The sequence below is a fragment of the Peromyscus maniculatus genome, chromosome 7 (genome assembly GCF_049852395.1).
Source record: "Peromyscus maniculatus bairdii isolate BWxNUB_F1_BW_parent chromosome 7, HU_Pman_BW_mat_3.1, whole genome shotgun sequence".
NCBI classification, from domain to species: domain Eukaryota; kingdom Metazoa; phylum Chordata; class Mammalia; order Rodentia; family Cricetidae; genus Peromyscus; species Peromyscus maniculatus.
Genome location: NC_134858.1, coordinates 93,601,826 through 93,622,619, shown reverse-complemented (window position 1 = coordinate 93,622,619; position 20,794 = coordinate 93,601,826). Strand labels below are relative to the sequence as shown.

At 41.5% G+C, this 20,794-nt stretch overlaps 1 protein-coding gene across 3 annotated transcripts in view; it reads right to left on the bottom strand.

The window, feature by feature from the left end:
• Positions 1-861: 861 nt before the first annotated feature.
• Xrn1 (5'-3' exoribonuclease 1) overlaps positions 862-20,794 on the bottom strand; it is a 114,175-nt gene continuing 94,242 nt past the window's right edge. For all 3 annotated transcript variants that reach the window (XM_006975174.4, XM_076576838.1, XM_076576839.1), the window contains 8 exons: positions 19,727-19,837; positions 19,455-19,577; positions 18,388-18,547; positions 13,774-13,949; positions 11,983-12,096; positions 10,626-10,728; positions 6,672-6,832; positions 862-6,134 (listed from right to left, as the gene is read on the bottom strand). In XM_006975174.4, the coding sequence (XP_006975236.2) occupies positions 5,838-6,134; positions 6,672-6,832; positions 10,626-10,728; positions 11,983-12,096; positions 13,774-13,949; positions 18,388-18,547; positions 19,455-19,577; positions 19,727-19,837 (1,245 nt within the window). In that variant the 3' untranslated portion in view covers positions 862-5,837. The remainder of the gene's footprint in view (positions 6,135-6,671; positions 6,833-10,625; positions 10,729-11,982; positions 12,097-13,773; positions 13,950-18,387; positions 18,548-19,454; positions 19,578-19,726; positions 19,838-20,794) is intronic.

Below are 20,794 nucleotides of genomic sequence, written 5' to 3'. Positions count from 1 at the left end.
TCCCCACTTTCCTCTTCAGTTTACTTGTATCCTGCTATTCTTCTCTCTATGGCTCCCCCAAGCAACGGTCCCTTCTTACTCTCCTGGTTTCTGCAGTTACTCCAGGTTATGAACTCACATCTCAAGATTTGGAGTTAGGAAGCTCAGATGATAGAACATGAGACTTGTAAGTCTTTTTATTATTTTTTTAAAAAAGATTTATTTATTTATTTATTTAATTTATTTATTATGTATGCAGTGTTCTGTCTGCACGCATCCTTGCAGGCCAGAAGAGGGCACCAGATCTCATTACAGATGGTCGTGAGCCACCATGTGGTTGCCGGGAAGTGAACTCAGAACCTCTGGAAGAGCAGTCAGTACTCTTAACCTCTGAGCCATTTCTCCAGCCCGACTTATAAGTCTTGCTGGGTCTTTTCTCGTTCATCATTTACCCAGCTGGACCCTGAGGAAGGGTATCTGTCTCCTTTCTTTAGGGGGTGCAGCTTTGGAAACAAAAACTTCACATTACCTGCCAGTGATGGCATTCTGATGTACTCACAAACAAGATGTAGAGCCAGGATGTGAATCGTACCACTTGACTCCATAATTCAGATGTCCATCAACCCCGGTGACTCAGTTTGCAATAATGCAACACTAGATTGAGAACTGAAAGGACATCCTGGTGTGGCATGGTGGCACAGGCCTGAGACAAGTACACAGGAGTCTGAGACAGGAGAATCTCATGTTTTAAAATCAGCATGGGAAATCTGACTCTGACTCAAAACAAGCAAGACTCCAATCAGAGGTTATGAACCGAGGGGTTGAGATGCGAGCGGACACTTGGCTTTTGTGTTAACACACAGAACAGCAAACACCAAGCCCTTCGGCCACCATTCCGTCTTTAATCAAAACCACAGCGCATTGAACACGTACACATGTCCAGACCTTCAGTGACGTTTGCATGTTGAAATCCCTTTGCACAACACTTTGAGGCTAACTTCGTGCTGTCTTTACAAATGTACAACATAAAAACACATTTGGAGTCCATTCCATGAAAGTCTAAAACACTTTAAGTATAATTGACATACAATGTAAAGGTATTTAAAATAAAAATTACAAAATGAGCACAAAGAAGTCTTCCCTTTGGAACTTTTAATAAAATACTGCTCTAAGATCTAATGAAAAATTCCAGTTACTTACAAAATAGTTACATGAGGAAAGAAACCAAGGAAGATAGATATGTGTGAAATCACAGTTTAAATGAGGAAAATGCTAAACACTTTGATACAGAGCACACCACTGATTACTCAAATGTTAAATGAAAACACTCAAAGTAATTTGTTTAGGAAAATGGAAGTATAAGATACTTAAAACTTCACCCCCCCCAAATAAAGAAAAAGTTAAAAAAACAAAATCCAGCTGTGTGGTGTTGGCATACACCTTTAATCCCAGCATTTAGGAGGCAGAGGCAGGAGGATAACTGTGAGTTCAAGGCCAGCCTGCTCTATAGAGTGAGTTCTAGGACAGCTAAGGCTACAGAGAATTCCTGTCTTGAAACACAAAACAAAACACACACACACACACACACACACACACACACACACACACACACACACACAACTAAAGGAAAGGCAGGATTAATAGAGCTTAAAGCACACTGGGCATTCGCCATACTCTAATCTCGGAATTTAGGCGGTTGAGGCAGGAGAACTCAAAGGGCTTTGTAGCAAGAAGGAGGAGGGGAGAGGAATGGAGTGGAGAGGGGAGAAGAGACTGAGCCTGAGTGAGCCCTTAAAGCAAGCTGTGGGGTACATTCTCACCCTATCATTTTGAGAGAAACGGAACGAAAACTTGGCTTCTAATCCCTAAGCAGCTACACAGACCATCACCTGCTGCACTAATCGGTAGTGATGGCCGGGTAGTGGAAATCAACTTCTATCTACAGCTTTCACTATGTAGATAGTCTACTGGCCAGCAGTCTCTGTCCCCAGCTGCACTGGAGACCGGTCACTGAAGAGCAGGGCGTTTATTCTTGTCACTTCAACCCTCTCCCTCCTGCCCTCTCTCAAAAGAAAGGACCAGTGCTGTCTAGCTCAGCACGTGACAGTCAAACTCCAGCAGCCTGCTTGTCTGCTCCTCCCTGGTACTGGAGAGCCACTGGTCCTCTCTAGCTGTCTCTTACTGTGCCTGGCAGAAAATGAGGATGTCTAATGGGAATATGAATTGTCAGGCTGAAAAACACTAAAAATTTTAAGCTCTATATTTTGCTAACAAAGGATGTGCCTGCAAAAAAGACCATTTCATTGAGAAAACTACAACAAACAGCAATGCACACAAAGAACTGTAGTTTCAATCCTGTCACCATCTCTAAAAAGAAATAATCATTTTTTTGGTGACAGATTTAAAAAAAAAAGATACAGAATACCTCTCATAATAATTTCTAACAGATTCTCTTCTATAGTAAAAGAAAAGTCTGGAAGCAAGCGGCTACAAAGAAATATAGCTGAGACGTGTGTGAGAGCTACCTTCAGTGGAGAGCCATGGAATTCTGTCATATAAGCTGGAAACTAAACAACCACTATGAAAAAATATTTGATACAAAGAGAACGGACACACAGAAGGGGAGTAAATAAAGTGACTCTATAGTTCATTTCCTTGAGATAAAAAAGTACACTGAAGTCTGCAAATACTACTGGATCCTACAGGTCTCCCTCTCTGCCTCCTCCAGAGAACCAGGAATCTAGAACTGTCTAAAAACACAGGAATGGAAGTAGTAACAGGAAAAATGGCATCAGTACTCCTCACTCTGCTCATCAGGGAAGGAGGGGATACCCTCAGTGTTCGTTACTTACTGTTTTGAAAAGGAAGGAGAGTCTTTTTTTCTAGACAGCATCTACATAGCCCAGGCTTGCCTTGAAGTCACAGTCCTGCTGTAGCTTTCAGAGTGCTGCGATTATAGAGGTGGGGGTACCATTCTCAGCAAAGGACAACCTTAAATTGAAACTGGGATTCAGAGGAAATAATTTTCTGACGCAACTGAGGTTTAGATGTTTACGCCTTTAGTCTGTGAAGTATTTAAGTCAATTAATGCATTTTATCTGCCAAATTTTAAAATTAAGGTAGTGACCAGGTAACACACAGAATTGTGAAAAGAAACAATGGCTGAAAGGATCCAGCTTTAACTTAATTTGCTTAAAAAAGAAAGACTTACTGAACAAGGATATTTGCAATAGTCCCGTGAGGAGAGGAAGGTTTAATCAAATAACTTTAGTTACATGAAAAACAGACAGTCTGGGGGGAATCTTTCCTTTTGTGACCAAAGTTTACCATTTCCACCAAAAGTTCTTAGATTGGACAGCCGACTGAGCATATTTTAGAAGCTTGAGGGTGGGCTCAGCCTCTCCATCCCAGAGGGGAAAAGTGTGTGGTTCCCACAGGACAACTATGTTACTAGACCCTCCGGACGTGTCCACAGGTCCGTGTCCTCACAGTCGTCCAGCTGGTAAGTCTTGTCTCACATCCTCCAGAGGTTGCATGTTTCCCCAGATGTCAGACCTGCATTGACAACAGAGCTATGGGGAGGGGCAGAAAAGACGTGATCACTCCCTATCTGCCGGTATGCAGCCCTCTCTTATTTTCCCTTCAAGCTTGACCCTTAGAATTTTTGTTTTTTAAAGGAAGGTCAAATATTCTTACTGGCTCTCCATATATAATTACTAGCTTGTGCTCAAATTTTAGAGAAATACCCTCACAGGTTCAATGGCACCGCGTTTACTAAAATCTCTCAGGGGACTTTCAGAAGGAATCCTTCCTGTGTTCTCCAGGGAACACGGTCATACACCATGGTGGAACCACCACACAGGAGTAAGTGAATGGTAGAATAAATGTAAGTGAGGCTCTTGGAAGGAGTCACCATGGCACTGTCTAACTGATCATCCCCTTGTGTCTCCAATGGACACAATGACAGTGAAGATGGACACTGAGAATGACCTGAGCCTCAGCCCAGTGTCCCACTGCATGTGAGGGAGTGCTGGGCACTGATAAACAGCTCAACTTCTATCAATGGAAAACAAAGTTACAGAAAGTCACATGACCATTTACCTCTCTACACTAAAGGCACCACTAGTATACATATATCCTGCCACCATTTCGAGAAACACTGGGATCAGCAGAGAGAGGAATTCAGTTCAACATAGCATTTTAAAAAATAGTAAAACTATTTTAAGACTTATGGCAGAGTTTTCAATGAGCTAATGAAATCACACACAATAAGCAGCTCCATATAAAGACTGGTTCCTACTTTTTAAAAAGTATGATCATTTTACTCTTTAAAAATATAAACATATCACAAAACTAAAAGATAAATATATGCTCATATATAAATGCAGGCCCTGATGTCATTGAGAAATTTTCATAAAATCCAAATCATTTCAACAGTGTGAACACAGATATCCATGAATGACATGCAGAGACAAATGTGGCATCACCGAGGTCAGCAAATGCTAAAAATGGACAACTGAATGGGACAGGCAGTAAGTAACATACACACAAACATCCTGGAATTTTTATAAAGTTTAAAATGTCATCAGTCCCAGGAAGCTCTACCCATGGACCCAAGGTGAGCTTTCACCTATGTGAAGGACGCAGAGAAAAGCCACACAAGTGGCTGTGGTGATGCATGGCTGGAATCCCAGAACTTGGAGGATTGCCATGAGTACCAGGCCAGCCAGGACTACACAGCAAGACCTCGTCTCAAAACAAACAAATCCCAAGAAGCCTAAGCAAGAATAAAGTGATTAACATTTTGTACTGTACTCTATTTGAAGACTGATTTGTAATCACTATACCCTGTAGATTTTGAAACTTAATTTTATTAGAATTCTTAATGCTGGTTCTTGAATAATCTAAAAAAAAAAAAAAGTCGTCATTTCTCAAATCTAGATTGCTATTCCTAGTTCGAAGCAGCCAGACGAATGATCTGGAGGGTTTTCTAAAGCTGCTTTGGTATAAGATTTATAACAGAGCAACACTGGCAGCACCAGCCAGGGCGCTGGCTCCATGGCCACAGTGTGCTGGCTCCATGGCCACAGTGTGCTGGCTCCATGGCCACGGCCAGGGCGCTGGCTCCATGGCCACAGTGTGCTGGCTCCATGGCCACGGCCAGGGCGCTGGCTCTGCAGCATGCTGGGAGCGACTCTGGCAACAGACGGAAGTGATGACAGAGAAAGCGCCACTCTCCCAGCCACGCTGCTACATTATTAAAAAGAAATAAAACCCACATTTAGGAAATTATGAGGCCTAATTCATGCTACACTTAATTATCCCTCAATAATAGTGTAAAAAAGGTTATTATTATAATACGATGACTAATTTATAGTTCAGGGATGCTTCTAATGAGGAAGCCAATGGTTAGAGTGTATATTTTAATATTTAGCCCACTGACATCTACTTTATTTTTTTGGTTTTTGAAGCAAGGTCTCAGTCTGGCCAGGAACTCACTATGTAGCCCTGGCTAACCTTGACTATATGGCAATCCTCCTGTCTCAGCCTCTCAAGCACAAGGGTTATAGGCATGAACTACCATGCCTAGTTCGATGTTTATTTTGATACAAGATTTAATTTGATCTTTTTTTTTTTTTTACAGCTTTATTGAGGTATCACTGATGTACAACAAATTGCACATATTTAAAGTGCACAATTTGATATATAGTCTTAAATAGCATGAAAAGTGCCTGATAACTTAAAAATAAAAAATATTCAATCTAAACATATTCTAAAATAGTACATTTCTGACACACAGATATCAATTTATAAAAATGTAGATGGAAAGAAAAGAAATTCACTCCCAGGTATCAAATTTATTCAGAAGGTTTAGGAACACTAAAGTTGACAGCCAGTTTCCTTGACTTCCTCCTCGAGGAGCTCGGGGCTGATTTCTGGTGGGACACACCATGGCCTTGGGAGGCAGTTTCGACTTGAGAAGACACAGGCTGAGGAGCTTGAGAGGACTTCAAAGAGGCTGATGAGCTTTCTTGTGGAATTATTTTGGTGGCTTCAGAAGACCCTGGCTTGCTAGTCTGAAGCGGTGTGACTTGAGAACTCTGGGCTTCCTTACTCTCAAAATTCTTTCTGTTTGCAACCCTTTTTTTCGTAACCTTGAAGGAGTAAAAGCATCATTAAGTAACAATATAGGCAGAAAAAAGAAAAACTTGTGTCAGAAAACACCATAAATCAGACTGTTACTATGTGCCAATCACTGTTGATTTTTACTTCTAGTTATAATGGGGGCTGGAAAGATGGACAGTAGATGAGTTACTGCTCTTGCAGGGATCTGAGTTTGGTTCCCAGTATCCATGTCTGCTGGCCTTGTAACTTTGCTTCAGGGGACCCAACACCTCTGAACTCCCAGGGCATCTGCCCTTGTGTAGAACATACCCTCCTTCATGCAATAATTAAACCAAAATAAATCCTTAAAAATATGTATATTACTTGCTACAATTAGTATTACTTATTAGACCATAAACAGACCAGAGATCAGCTGAAATGTATCAATACTGCAAGCTTAGTTCATATACAAAGGACTTCCAGTTAGTACTGGGAAGTACTAACTACGTACATTTTTATCAACAGCTTTGTTCTGAATATTAAAAGAAGGTAACTGTTAAAGCCACAGTTTTCTTGCCAGCTCTCACCTGCAGAGGTATGAACTGATTGTGCACTCCGCCTGGCACTCCTCCAGCCAAGGGCATGGTCCCGGGATGTGGAGGAGGATGGAAGACCTTCCCAGCAACCGGCACTACTGGTCTCCATGGCACTGAGCCGAAGAGATGAGACGATGAAGGCATCATATTAGCTGTAAAGAACCGAAATTGAGAGAATGACTTCTCTCTCGAGCCTTGGTTAGTTCCTCCACCTCATCTGGCAACGGTAAATGCTCTTGTCTATCACATCACTCATCCTGGGGTCCTTTCTCAGGGCCATAAAACTACCTACAGAAACTCAGTTTTTGTCATGCTGGCCCACAGAGGCCAATGGTACCAAATGCTGACATGAGCTTTAGGAACAGTTGTAATTATGGGACCTCGAGGAAGCTGGACTTTCCTGTGGTATCATTTCAATGGTGTCAGAAGACCCTGGCTTGCTGTTATGAAATGGTGTGAGTTGCAAAGAACTCTGGTCCTTCCTTATTCTCAAAATCCTGTTTGTTTGGTTTCATGACCATATAAATGACCATGAAGCTACTCCTTGAGGAAGGTCTGGGAACAAAGACAGAAATCAAGGCTCTCACCTGACCCAAATGCTAAGTTTCGTCCACAGTGAGCTTAGGATACAAAAAAACCTAAAGCTCAAGTCTTGAAACATGATCACTTTCATGGTACAGGGAGAGTTTCTTTTCTCTATTCGAGTAGAATTCAAGGACTCTTTTTTGTTGACTATTGGAAACACACTGAACTGGCGATTCCTAAAACTGTCTCTCTGAGCCACTTGGAGAGCTGGTGAAATTCAGACTCTTAACAGAGTGACTAAAATCTAACAAGCCAGATTCTTGAGGTCTCAGGAATCTTTGTATGCAGATAGGAGGACAATCTGTGGGAATCAGTTCTTTCCTTCCACTATGAGGGACACAGGAATTTAACTCAGGTCGTCAGATCTGCAGCAAGCCATTTCTCTGGCCCTGGTGTTTTAAATTTCAAGGCAACCTGTTTTTTTGTTTTGTTTTGTTTTCAGTCTAGAGATGCATGTCCTTTAGTTCTAAGACAATTTTATCTTTCCTTCCTTACCACTCATCTCTTTCTCTGGAGTGCCTATAACAAGGGTTGTGGATCTGTGCTTTGTTACGCTAATTTTTGTTACTTCTTATTTTCTAGTTTTTAATCACCCTTCTACAATTTCAAGTCAACAACTTGATAGTTTAAATGAGACACGTCACCCACAGGCTCAGGTATTTGAATACAGTCCCCAGTTGGTGGCACTGTTTGGGGAGATTATGGAATCTTTAGCAGACAGAGCCGTGCTGAGGAAGTGTGTCCCTGGCAACTGGCTTTGAGAGTTTATAGTCTCAACCCCTGTTCCCTCTCTGCTGTTTGAATATGTGATCCCTCAGCTTTCTGCTTCAGTTATCTGTTACCATGATTCTGTTTCCATTATGGAATCCCCCTCTGGTATTTTATCACAGCAACAGAAAAGCAACTGATGGAGAAGTTGGTACCAGGAGTGGGGTGTCGCTGTGGAGAACCTGATCATGTTGTACTTTTGAGAAATATGGAAGACTTTGCAAGTTTGGACTAGAAAAGTGGCTGAATACTGTAACCAGAGCTTAATGGGCCATTCTAGAAGACAGTAGGGATGAGGATAATGCAGAAGATAGAGGCCTAGCTCATGATGTTTCAGAGGGGAGCAAGGGCTGTATTAACTATGGATTAGAGACAGTGTGATATTTTTGTAAACAATCTTGCTGTTTTCTGTCCAAGTCCTGAGAATTTACATGAGGCTGAACTAAAAAGACTAATTTCTTTGGTAGAAGAACTTTCAAGACACCATAACACTGAATCTAAGGTATAGCTCTTATTGATAATGTGTATACAGGTCTGTAATAAAAAAGAGCAAGGTCTGTAATAAAAAAGAAATAAAAAGGGAATTTGGAGATAAAAGGGGATTTCCCCTTTAGAACCATAAGCTAAAAAAAACTATTCCTTTTGTAAGTTGCTTTTGGTTATGATATTTTAGATACATTAGGAAGCTTAATGTACAGCCAAGGTATGTGCTAAATGAGGCTGTCATTGTTAAGGAGATTAGTGTCACTTCAGGAGAGACCTCCTGCTCTGCACCACAACAATGGGGAAAATGCCCATTGTAAGTGAAGACCCCACCTAGCTATGTCTCCAACTTGTAAAAGGAAAAGCATAAAGGGCAGCTTGTTCCTAGAAAGCAACTGCTCCAGCCCAGGGAAGCTGCTACTAAAGGGGCTGAAGGAGGTGTTAGATGGCAGTCAAACTTGTCAGTGTGCCATCTTTGGAGGCATGAAAGATGCAAGAGGGAGGGAGAGGGGGCCATGGATTCTAGCTGCATGGTTTCAGAGAGCTCCCGAGGTCAGACAATAATGTGTGACAGAGGAATCCCTGTAAGGAGCTGTGAGAGACCATCATATATAGCTATGAAAACGAAGTCGGGGTTGTGGTGGAGACCCCATGATGTTGAAGATCATAGTTATGAGATACCTGCCAGAGAGAGCTGATACAGGGAGTGGAGCCACTCTAAGAGCAAAGCTGGAGCCATCTAAGTCTCATGAAACTAAAGTCCAGACACTGGACACAGAGGTGGAAGATTTTGTGTTTGCCTTGCTGAGCTTAGAGCTTGTTCTGATTCAATCCTCACGATGCCCTCATTTCTCTCTTTTGGATTAGGGATGTATATTCTTTGGCACTGTATGTTGGAAGTATGTAATTTGCCTTTTGAATTTTCAGGGGGGTCACAGTTAAGAGACTGCCTTGGGTCTCAAAAAAAGAAACTTGGGCTTTGGACTTCTCAACAGTGTTGAGACTGATAAAGACTACTGGGACTTTTAGGGTTAGACTAAATGCATTTTGTGTTATGAGATGGCTGTGAGCCTACAGAGGCCTGAGCAGAATGTGTTAGTTTAAAATAAGAAATGTGCCCCATAGGCTCAGATGTCTGAACCCCTGTTCCCCAGTTGGTGGTGTCATCTGGGGAGTTATAGAGCCTTTAGGAAGTGCAGTCTTGCTGGAGAAAGTGTGTCACTGGGGGCAGGCTTTGAGTTTATAGACTTGCTCCAGGGCCAGTTTGTTTTCTCTATTTGATGCCTGAGGTTGAATATGTGATCTTTCAGTTTCTGGCTGCAGCTGCCTGTCCCCATGCTTTCCTGCCTGTTAGGGACTCCTCCTCTGGAACAGTATATCAAAATACACCCTTCCTTCTGTGAGTTGCTTTTTGTCATGACGCTTTATCAGAGACACAGGAAGTAATGGATACAACTAAAAACTTTTTTTTCCAATTATTCTTTTTTCATACATTCTTGATTTTATTTTGCTAGCTCTGCAGAGCTAGAGATTAAGCCCAGGGCTTTGCATATGCCAGGCAAATGCAATATGTGAGGAGGACGAGGAGCTCTTGTAACCTCTACTGTATGGACTATGGTTTGTAATTTAACCCTACTCTGCTAAATTGACTACTTCAATGTTTTATTCACTGCAAACCAATTTCAAATTTCTAGTCTGCTGATATTTCTTCTATTTATCCCCAGAGGTTTTGTTTTAAAATCCCTTATTATTTAATTTAATAGACTTTGGGCAAGAAGACAAGGTAACTGCAAGTTATAAACTTTTTTGATTTTTAGTGATAGTTCCTCAACTCAGGGTGGTGAGTACACCATAATCCCAGCACTCAGGAGATAGAGGAGGAGAAATTAGAAATTCAAAGCTGGTCTAGGATACATGAAACAATGTCATAAAAACAAAATCAAACCTTAAAACACTAAAAATGGTACATCTAGATGTATGCATACATGCACTAAATGTAATAAACAAAATAAGACAAATCTAAAACCCCCCTACAAAGACGTAGTTCTTAAAAGAATTTAGAGAAAATAATAACTCAAGGATAATACTTAGAAAAGCAAAATATCTTACCAGTAGGTTGGTGAAAAATGGGAGGGACGGTTCCAGATGGTACAGCAGGAGGATAATTTGGAAATATTGGTGGAGGCAAAGGATAATTCATACCAAAGGAGCCCTGTGGAAGTATTTTAAAATTATAAGACAAAATATCCAAACATTTCTGTAGAGACTAATTAAAAATCTAACAGATGAGGCTTTGTCGGGTGGGAGAGCTGTCCCTGAGGTCATGAGAGAGTGGGAGAACAGGCCCTGCACCTCACCTGGACAACTCAGTAGAGCTAGCCTTGTTGGCAGGAGTGCAGGTGAGCCCGCCCTGAGGGCATGACAGTAGGAGAGCTGACTCTGCCCCCCACTTATTTGCCATCCCTTACCACCTGTGGCAGGCAGGAGAGCTGGTGTTGGGAGCACAAGAGTGGAAGAGTGGGCTCCTTACCTCGCCTGGGCAAAACAACAGAGCGGCCCCTGGAGGTGTGAGAGGGCGTGAGAACAGGAGAACTGGCCTGGCCCACTGTTTGCTGCCTGCTACACTGACTGAGCTATCTGGGACAGTGCTGGGAAGTTCACCCTGGTGGTCTCAATGAGGCAAAGCTGGCAGGCTAACCAACTCAGCTACCACCCAGGCCCAGACCCAGAGCTAAGAGTTGGCCCACCCCAACATCCACCTCATCTATGAACCACTGGAGCATGTGAAGGGGCTGGACCTATAGATCCAATGCTGCAGGATCTCCACAGGATAACAACAGGATATCTAAGAGGAGTCCCAGTGAGAGCCCAGTGTCAACAGGGTAGAAGAAGCCAGAGGCCTTGAACCAGACCAATGACTCATTGCAATGAATACTTACAAGATGTATGAACTCAAGGGTATATTGTATGACTCACTACAGCTTCCAAGCTGAGACTTTTTTAAAATTATTTTTTTATGTTAGTTTTTTACTTTCTTTTGTTTTGAGGGGGAGGTGGCAAAGGCAGAGGGGAGATATGAATGGGATCAGGATGCTTGATGTGAAACCCACAAAGAATCAATTAAAGAAAAAAAGGAAAAAAAAAAAACCAAACAAACTCAAAACTAACAGATGGGCTGGAGAGATAGCTTAGTTGTTAAAGGCACTTCCTGAGGATGGAAGTTTGATTCCCAGCATGAATGTAGGGTAGCTCACAACCACCTGTAACTCCAGATCCAGGGGATCTGATTCCCCGTTCTTCTAGTCTCCTAGAGACACATACACACACACACACACACACACACGCACGCACGCACGCACGCACGCACGCACGCACGCACGCACGCACGCACACGCACACGCACACGCACACGCACACACACACTTAATCTTAAAAACTTAGTAGGGAATTCATGAATGATTCTTACCAGTTGTTGTAAAGCAAAAAGTGCAGCTCTCTCCTTGGCTTCACTTTCAGAGTGGCACTGTGGCCCATGTACCAGTAAACCATTAGACAATTTCACCTGACAAACTGTCATTGTCTAAAACAAGAGAATATAGACGTCCGTAAGATTATCTGTCTAGGAACCCAACTTCCTCTCCTAAAGTTTTGTCTAATCAAAGAACAATCATTTAAGTTTTAGGTTTCTAGGAAAACCTTTTAGAATTGTGCCTTATCTTTCTTTCACAAACAAACAAACAAACAAACAAAAATTCAGGGTCTATGTAGTCCTGGCTGGCCTGGATCTCTCTATGTAGACCAGGCTGGCCTTGAACTCAAGACATCTGCCTGCCTCTGCCTCCTGAGTGCTGCTCAGCTCAGTGTCTTACCTTTTAACATTTACAAGACAGAATGTTCTTTAGAGTAGGCACTGAGGGCCTAGCTCTGTGGAAGGCTGGAGCGGGAGAACAAGACTGTTTGAACTTAGGAGTTAGCGACCAACCTGACTGCACGTGAAGGAAGTTTAAAACAGAATCAAAGAACAAGCTGTCTAAATAGACTGAGCACCAAGTATTTCAATGAAAACAAAGGCTAGCAAAGCTTTTTTTCTATTCTAAGAATTGGCAAACTAAGCCTTTTGCTAAGAAAGTTTTACATTAAAAAACAAAACAAAACAAAACAAACAAACAAAAAACCAGCTGGATGGTGGTGGCACACCCTTTCATCCCAGGCAGAGGCAGAGGCAGGTAGATCTCTATGAACTCCAGGCCAGCCTGGTCTACAGAGTGAGTTCCAGGACAGCCAGGGCTATTACTTACACACAAAGCCCTGTTTCAAAAAACCAAAAAAAATCCCAACCCAACTCCAAACCAGAATTGCTTATGAAAACCTTCCCACTATTGTAGAGATGAGAAAATGTGACAAAGACTGTATGGTCCAAAGTACAAAATAATGGCCACTGACAGAAACAGCTTGCACACTCATGTTTCCTACCACCCTCAAGCAGCAGCTGGGACTATTAACTGCCCAAGTGTGAGAGACTCAGAGGTTCTTCTTTGATTGGAGGCTCCAGCTCGCCCCTGCATGGTCTAGAAAGCCCCATTCCCGTCTCTCTCTCTATCTTTCACAACCCTCTCCCAGCTGTAACCCACACCCCGAGAGTCTCTGAACAAAGGATAGGCGCCAACAAAAAGCCCAGGTCCCCACTCTTGGTGGCTGTTGCAGCTTCTGCCCCTGAAGTTGCCAGCTGCCCAAGTTCTTGCCCAAGCACTCAGCTCTTGACCATACTTGGGTACAAACCCAGCTTGTGCAGACATCATCATCTCTCACCTACAGCCTACAAATTTCTCTGCTTTAGTTTAGGTGAGTGACTTCTCTGGCCTTGATCTGTGGGACTGGAGGAACCAGCCCGGGAGTTGCTTTGCTTAATATACCTCTTGTTATAGTTTTTCAATTCATCTTGACCTGGTTGATTGCATCTCTGAGAAACTTATGATGGGGGAGGGGGGGTTGTACAGAAAACCTATTACTGTCATTGAGCTTTAGGAGTGATCTTATCTATTCTGTTGGTACAGTATGTGAGGCCTTGAGATCAGTTTCTAATGCTGTTGAAAAACACAACTCCTCAAACCACAAACACACAAAATCCTCACACTCACACACACAAAAAAACCCAACCTCCACACTACTGCATTTTTTCTAGCTAAAGATCTTCCAGCCAATCATGCTCAGTTAAAGATTTATATCCGTGCAAACATCATGCAGCAGTATACTACACCTGTGTTGTTCTCAGAAAGGAGAAATCTGGTTGTGGCATTCCAACAAGGGAACAAATTCGAGCAAGTTCAGCTACTGATGTGGACACAGGAGGGATATGACTAGGCCAACACACACTATCCACAGATGGACTATTTTGGTATTCACTAGTACCATGAGGCTTGTTCATAAAGCATGCTGTCAAGAGAGAGAAGGGAATATTCATGTTAATTAAAATGATCTTGGACTATCCAGTTGTGGTGGTTTGAATAAGAATGGCCTCCACAGGCTCCTATATGAATGCTTAGTCACCAGGAAGGGTATTGGTTTGATGGATTAAAAGGATTAGGAGGTGTGGCCTTGTTGGAGGTGGGCTATGAGGTTTCAAAAGCTCATGCCAGGCTCAGTTCCTCTCTGTCAGCCACTGCTCTGGAGCCATGTATGTGACCATGATGATAATGGACTGAACTGAAACTGTTAAGCAAACCCACAATTAAACTCTTTGATAGGAGTTGCCTTGGTCATGGGGCTTCCTCACAGCAAAAGAACAGTGACCAAGACATAGTTACTGCAGGTTTGTAGTCAATCAAACAGAAACTGCTAGATGGTTGAAAAATGACAGACTGGGCACGGTGGCTTGCACTTATAATCCTGAGGCAGGTGGATTGCCACCAGTTTGAGTCCAGTCTGGGATACAAAATGAGATTCTGTCTCCAAAAACCACTAGAAAAAAATAGTCAAGAAGTAAATTTAGATGGTTATAGTTGACAAATGAAAATTACCAAGGTAAAACTTTAAATTGGGCATGATAGAGCTTATCTGAACATAAGTATATGTCAGTGAAGAATTAATCCACCCTAGAATTTATTATGTAGACCATGCTGTCTTCAAATTCAAAGAGCTCTATCCACCTCTGTTCCCAGAGTGCTGGGATTAAAGGGTGTGCTACCATATCTACCTCAATTCCTGCTTTTGACTGGGCGTCATGAAACTTAGATTAGCTTCAAACCTGTTACATAGTCCAGGCTGGTTTTGAACTCAGTATCTTCTTGCCTCAACTTCTCAAGGGCTGAAAGCACATGTGTGCATCAAAACCCTGTTTATGCAGTACTGAGAACTAAACCCAGGCCTGTGCAAACAAACCAGCCACTCTACCAGTGAAACTACATGCTCAGCCTTGAAACCTCTATTTTAGAAAAGAGATTAAACATCTGGGAATCTGAGGCAGGAGGATCACCAGTTCAAAGTCAACCTGGACTACTTAATGAGATCTCAAAAACAAAAAACAAAAAACAAAACAAAACAAAAAAAACCCAAAAAAACCCAAAATAAAAAGGTTGTGGGGTACAGCCTGATGGTAGAACAGTCTAGCATGCTTGAGGCGCCAAGTTCAATCTCTTATAATAAATACTTCATAAAACAGAAGGGGGAGGGGTGTTGAGTGACCTTGTCCAAAGTCACAGAACCTGTTAGATGTACGACACAGGCTAGATTCTTAAGTACTTGAGTTCTTCACATTTTCAAAATACTGAAATTAAATGAAACCTACTTGTTTCTGAAACTTACCAACTTTGCTTAACAATTATTTTGATTTATTCCAGGAACATATCTGTCACTAAGATAAATATGTAATTAATTTCTAATAGGTTTTGAGAGCCAGTGAGATGGCTCAGTGGTTAGGGCCCACCTGATACCAAGCCCAGAGACCTGAATTTGATTCCCCAAAATCACATGGTGGAAGAAGGAAACTGATTGCCATGGGTTGTCCTCTAACTTCCAAATGGCACCATGGCATGAGCATGACCCCACTTCCACAATCAATAAATGTGAAATATTTTTAAAAATCCATTAAAAAAGAAAGCTATAAATATAAGTACCTATATATGTATATACAGATACACACACACACACACACACACACACACACACACACACACACAAGCATCATTAAAAATATATTTTAAAGACCGGGTTTCTATATGTAATCTGGCTGCCCTGGAACTCTCTATGTAGACTAGGCTGGCTTTGAACTTACAGACAGCCACCTGCCTCTGCCTCTAAGTGCTAGGATTAAAGGTATGCTACTATACTCAGCTTCTAATAGCTTTTGAAATTATTAATTGCCCAATATTTACTGGAGTATATTGGAGCTAGACATTGCCTTTGGTCCAGATTTTGATCCTTAATAAGTTCAGACTGATTTACTCAAAACTTTTTTTTGTTGTTGTTGTTCGAGACAGGGTTTTCTCTGTGTAGCTTTGTGCCTTTCCTTGAACTCACTCTGTAGCCCAGGCTGGCCTTGAACTCAGAGAGATCCGCCTGCCTCTGCCTTCCCAGTGCTGAGATTAAATGCGTGAGATTAAACACCACCCAAAACTTTGTGTTTTTAATACTCTGACAAACTTCTGTTCCAATGCAGTTGTCTGAGTCCTTCTCCCTGGTCAGTCCTGGCGGATGATTACACAAGTGCAACATTAAAATGTAAGGTCCCTAAGGCACAGGCACAATGACAGATGGGTACTGAGATTCATCACTGAGCCACATGCTACACTACAGGTTTCATAGATTTAAAGTATAGTTCCAATATGTACCCTTGTCAATAATTTGTAACTGATGTGATAGCTTTTTCAGTTCCTACACTGGGTAAGTTATTATAATTTAATGCTGTTGCAACTGATGGCATCTCCACGATGGGACTGATGTGCTATTGCTTTATATATTACTATCACAAGTTATTTGGAATGACTGTGCTCATTTTATAAACTGGAAAGTTATTTAGAAAAGTTAAAAATGTATTTAATACATACACAATCACCTTTAAATAGGAGGGATAAAAGGATTGACACTTTCATGGCTGTGTATTTATCTGTAATAGTTTAAGTTATCACAAGAAGATGTAGGGCTGACAAACCTTTTGATTACATATTTATTTATATTGCAGCATAAATGACACAAACAAAAACCCGTGAATTGTTTTTGGACAGACTTCAGTTATGTAACCTGGGATGGCTTTCAACTTGAAGCAATTTTTGTTTCAGCCTCTCAAGTGCTGGGATTAAACATTAACAAGCCTGGCTTTAAAAAATGATTCTCAGCTGGGCATGGTGCTGTAGGTCTTTAATGTTAGCACTTGGTGGGCAGTGGCAGGTGGATCTCTGAATTCATGGCCAGCCTGATCTACATAGTAAGTTCTAGGCTAGCCAGGCCAGAACTACATAATAAGAGCCTGTCTTAAAAAAAAAAAAATAAAAATAATAAAAAAAAAAAAAAAAGCCCAAAATAAACCCAAGCAAAGGCTGGTGTATGCTTGTAATTCCAGTACTCAGGAAGCTAATGTCTGGAGGCTCATGAGTTCTTTTGTTTTGTTTTATTTATTGTTTTTTCGAGACAGGGTTTCTCTGTGTAGTTTTAGAGCCTTTTCTCTGTGAGTTTGAGGCCAGCCTGGTCTACAGAGTGAGTTTCAGGATGGCCAGGGCTATTACACAGAGAAACTCTTATAGAAAAACAAACAAACAAAAAAAAGACAAAAAGTTCTTGGTCAGCTTGAACTGTATACCTCCACAGTGAGACTCCATCTTAAGAAAAGACAAAAACACATTAATATTTTATTCATAAAATAAAATGAAGCAAAACAAAAGCTTTATTAACAAAATTATTTATTACTTAATTTGTATATATTAATCCTAGAATAGGATTTTACTACGTAGCTCAGGCTGACCTAGAACTCATTATGTAGTGCAGGCTGGCCTTGGACTCATGGAAATTGTTTTGCATTAGCCTTCTAAGGGTAGGACAGCATGTGTGAGGCACTATACCAGGCTCCAAAGAACAGCTACTTATTTACTTACTTAATTTTTAAAAGATCTGTTATTTTTATTTGTGTGTGTGTGTCCATGTGTGGGTTTACGAACATGAAGGCAGGTGCATGAGGAGGCCAGAGGTGTTGGAGCCCGTTGAGCCGGGGTTATATCTGGCTGGTGGTCACCTGATATGGTTGCTAGGAACTGAAGTCTGGTTCTTTGCAAGTGGAGTGCACTCTCTTCACCTTGAGCCATCTCTCTAGCCCTATTTCTTCATTTATGTGTGTCTGTGTGTACATGAAGGCCAGAACAGCGTGTATCCTCTGCTATCACTGTCTGCTATTCCTTTGAGGCAGGGTCTCTCCTTGAACCTGGGGCTTGGTTTTCCTGGATAGGCTGGAAGCCAGTAGGACGCAGCAATCCTCTTATTTCCCTAGTAGCTGGAATAATAGGTGTTTATGGGCTACCTAGCTTGTTATATGTGTGCTACATAGGTGAACTCCAGTCTTTATAAACACGTGGCAGGTATTTTCACTGTTGAGCCACCTCTCCGCCCCCTAGTTAAAAAAGAACCAATAGGGTTGGGAGGTGGCTGAATGGGGAAAGGTGCTTGCTGTCAAGCGTGATGACCTGAGTTGAATCTCAGGGACATGCACCATGGAAGAAGAGAAGTGATTCCTCCAAGTTGTCCTCTGATCTCCACATGTGTGCTGCACACATAAATATATACCAGACAGACAGACAGACAAACATGGTAAACTTTTTTGGAAGAAACCAAATGAAGCAAACTTTTGGAAATGAAATTCATTATTACTAACAGTACTCAGTTAACTCACCCAGCTTCTTATTTTGTTCAGGATGTGCTAACAGTCCATGCTCATCTCTTCGACTGGAAGAAGCAGTGACTTCTTTATCAAATTGTTTCCCATCACTCTTGCTGTCTGCTGTGTCAGGGCTATCAATCTTTAGAATTTCTTTAAGCATCCGTGTTCCTTTCTTTTTAGAAGATGATTCATAGGTAGATGCGGGGTGAGAAGAAAGTAAATGTTAGGCTTATGTAGCTTATTCATTTTCCTTCTTGATTTTCTGAGGTTATTTTTTTCTTTTGAGGTGTTGTCCTTATGCATGCTAGATAGGAACTCTACTATTGGGCTATCTCTTCAGCCTTTGCTCATTCTTTTGAAGAGCTCCTGCTGTTAAAAAGACTCTAACTAAATTCCTCTAAGACAAATAGATGGTCAACAGCTGAAAAACACTCACATTTCACTTTTAGCCTAGTCAACAGCAATGTTTTAAAAAGCAGGGAACTGATGAGCAGTGGTGGTGGTGGTGGGCGCCTTTAATCCCAGCACTCAGGAGGCAGAGCCAGGCGGATCTCTGTGAGTTCGAGGCCAGCCTGGTCTACAGAGCAAGATCCAGGACAGGCACCAAAACTATACAGAGAAACCCTGTCTCGAAAACAAAAACAAAAACAAAAACAAACAAACAAAAAAAACCAGGGAATTATGGTCTATTGGGAAAGCAAAATAAAACCCTACAGAAACAACAGCACAACAGGATGGCTAAATTGCTCAAAGCATCCTGGTTTTCCTCACATGATGGATGCCGATAGTTATTCAAGAGCCAGGTGTTGAAGCACGCCTTTAATCCCAGCACTCAGGAGGAAGTGACAGGCGGATCTCTGTGAGTTCAAGGCCAGCTTGGTCTACAGTGTGAGTTCCAGGACAGTTAGAGCAGTCACACAGAGAAACCCTGTCTCAAAAAACCAAAACCAAACCAAACAAAAAGGGATGCAAGATACCATGCAACATGAGACACAGGGTTTGAACAGATGCATGGGGTATGCATGCAAGGCCAATGGAAGAGCAATGATTGTAGTTCCAAAGATGCTGAGCATACAAACCATAGCAAACGACTGTGGTGACAGATGCTCCTCATCTGGGTGCTCTCCATGGTGAGGTGACTGTACATCACTTTCTTTAGAGATATTCAAAGATGCTAAGAAGTTCTCAATTCCAGAGTGAGGCTAAAAAAAATAAATATTTATGCATAAAGATCAAAGAAGGAAGTAGTAGTAAAAAAGCTAGATTTTACTCTAAAAATTCAATTTTCACTCAGTCATTTTCCTAGATGTAAAAGTTTGGGAAGAGACACTGAATTTATTTATTTATTTACCTTATCAACAACATTTGGGTAACCAGTCACAACCTTCTGGGCTTCTGAGGCTCCTGGACTTTCATTTCTCTTCAATAGTTTAATATTACATTTGGCAGATCCTCCAGAAGTCTGTAAGAAAGAATATGTTTTGTGCAAGTAAACTTAGTTACCATCTTAACAATATTCTAAATAACCTGCGCAAAGTATCTATGTACTGTACTCTCTCTGTGAAGATTTATCCATGTGTGTGAGTGTTTTACCTGCATGTTAGTGCACCACTGCTTAAGTGAGCTGTCATGTGGGTGCTGGGAACTGAACTCAGGTCCTGTGCAAGAGCACTCAGTGCACTTAAAACAAAGTGAGCCAACTCTCCAGCTCCAAGTACTGCTTTTTTTTAATGCCGTAAGAAAAAAAAGGGAAGAAAAAAATGGGGGGAAATTATCTTTATTTTCATTAACCTGTGAATAGATTTAGATTTCATTCAGTTTTGAATACGGACAATAACCACTGATATGGACTGTGTGTTTGTGCTGCCCCATCTCAATCAGGAACTAATCAGCTTTATGAGGTGGCATTCTCACGATGGGATTGGCAACCGTAATAGGAGAAAGAAGACAGTGCATCCTCTCTAATATGTCAGAATTTATGACAGGAGCCTAAGAAGGCCAAAAAAAGCCCTGAGAGGACAGAGGCCTTACCAAATCCTAACTATTTCAATGCTGCTGTCTCTCTCAACTTACACATTTCACTTTACTATTAAAAACATTATTTTAGCTGAGTGTAGTGGCACACACTTCTAATCTCAGTACTCTTTTGAAGATATAGGCAGAATGATCAGGAGTTCAAGGCTAGCCTTAGCTACCTACATAGTGAGTTAAGAGGCTAACTTGTGCTACAAGAGATCTTGTCTAAAAATCAGCATTTGCTCCCAAGCCTGGCCACCTTTTTTTTTTTTTTTTTTTTTTTTTTTGCAATGGTAGAAACTGAACCAGGGCCTTCCACATAGTAGAGAAGCTCTCATCATTGAGTTATGTTCCTAACTCAAGAGATGCACTTGTCAAAAATGTAAAGTATAATATACATTCA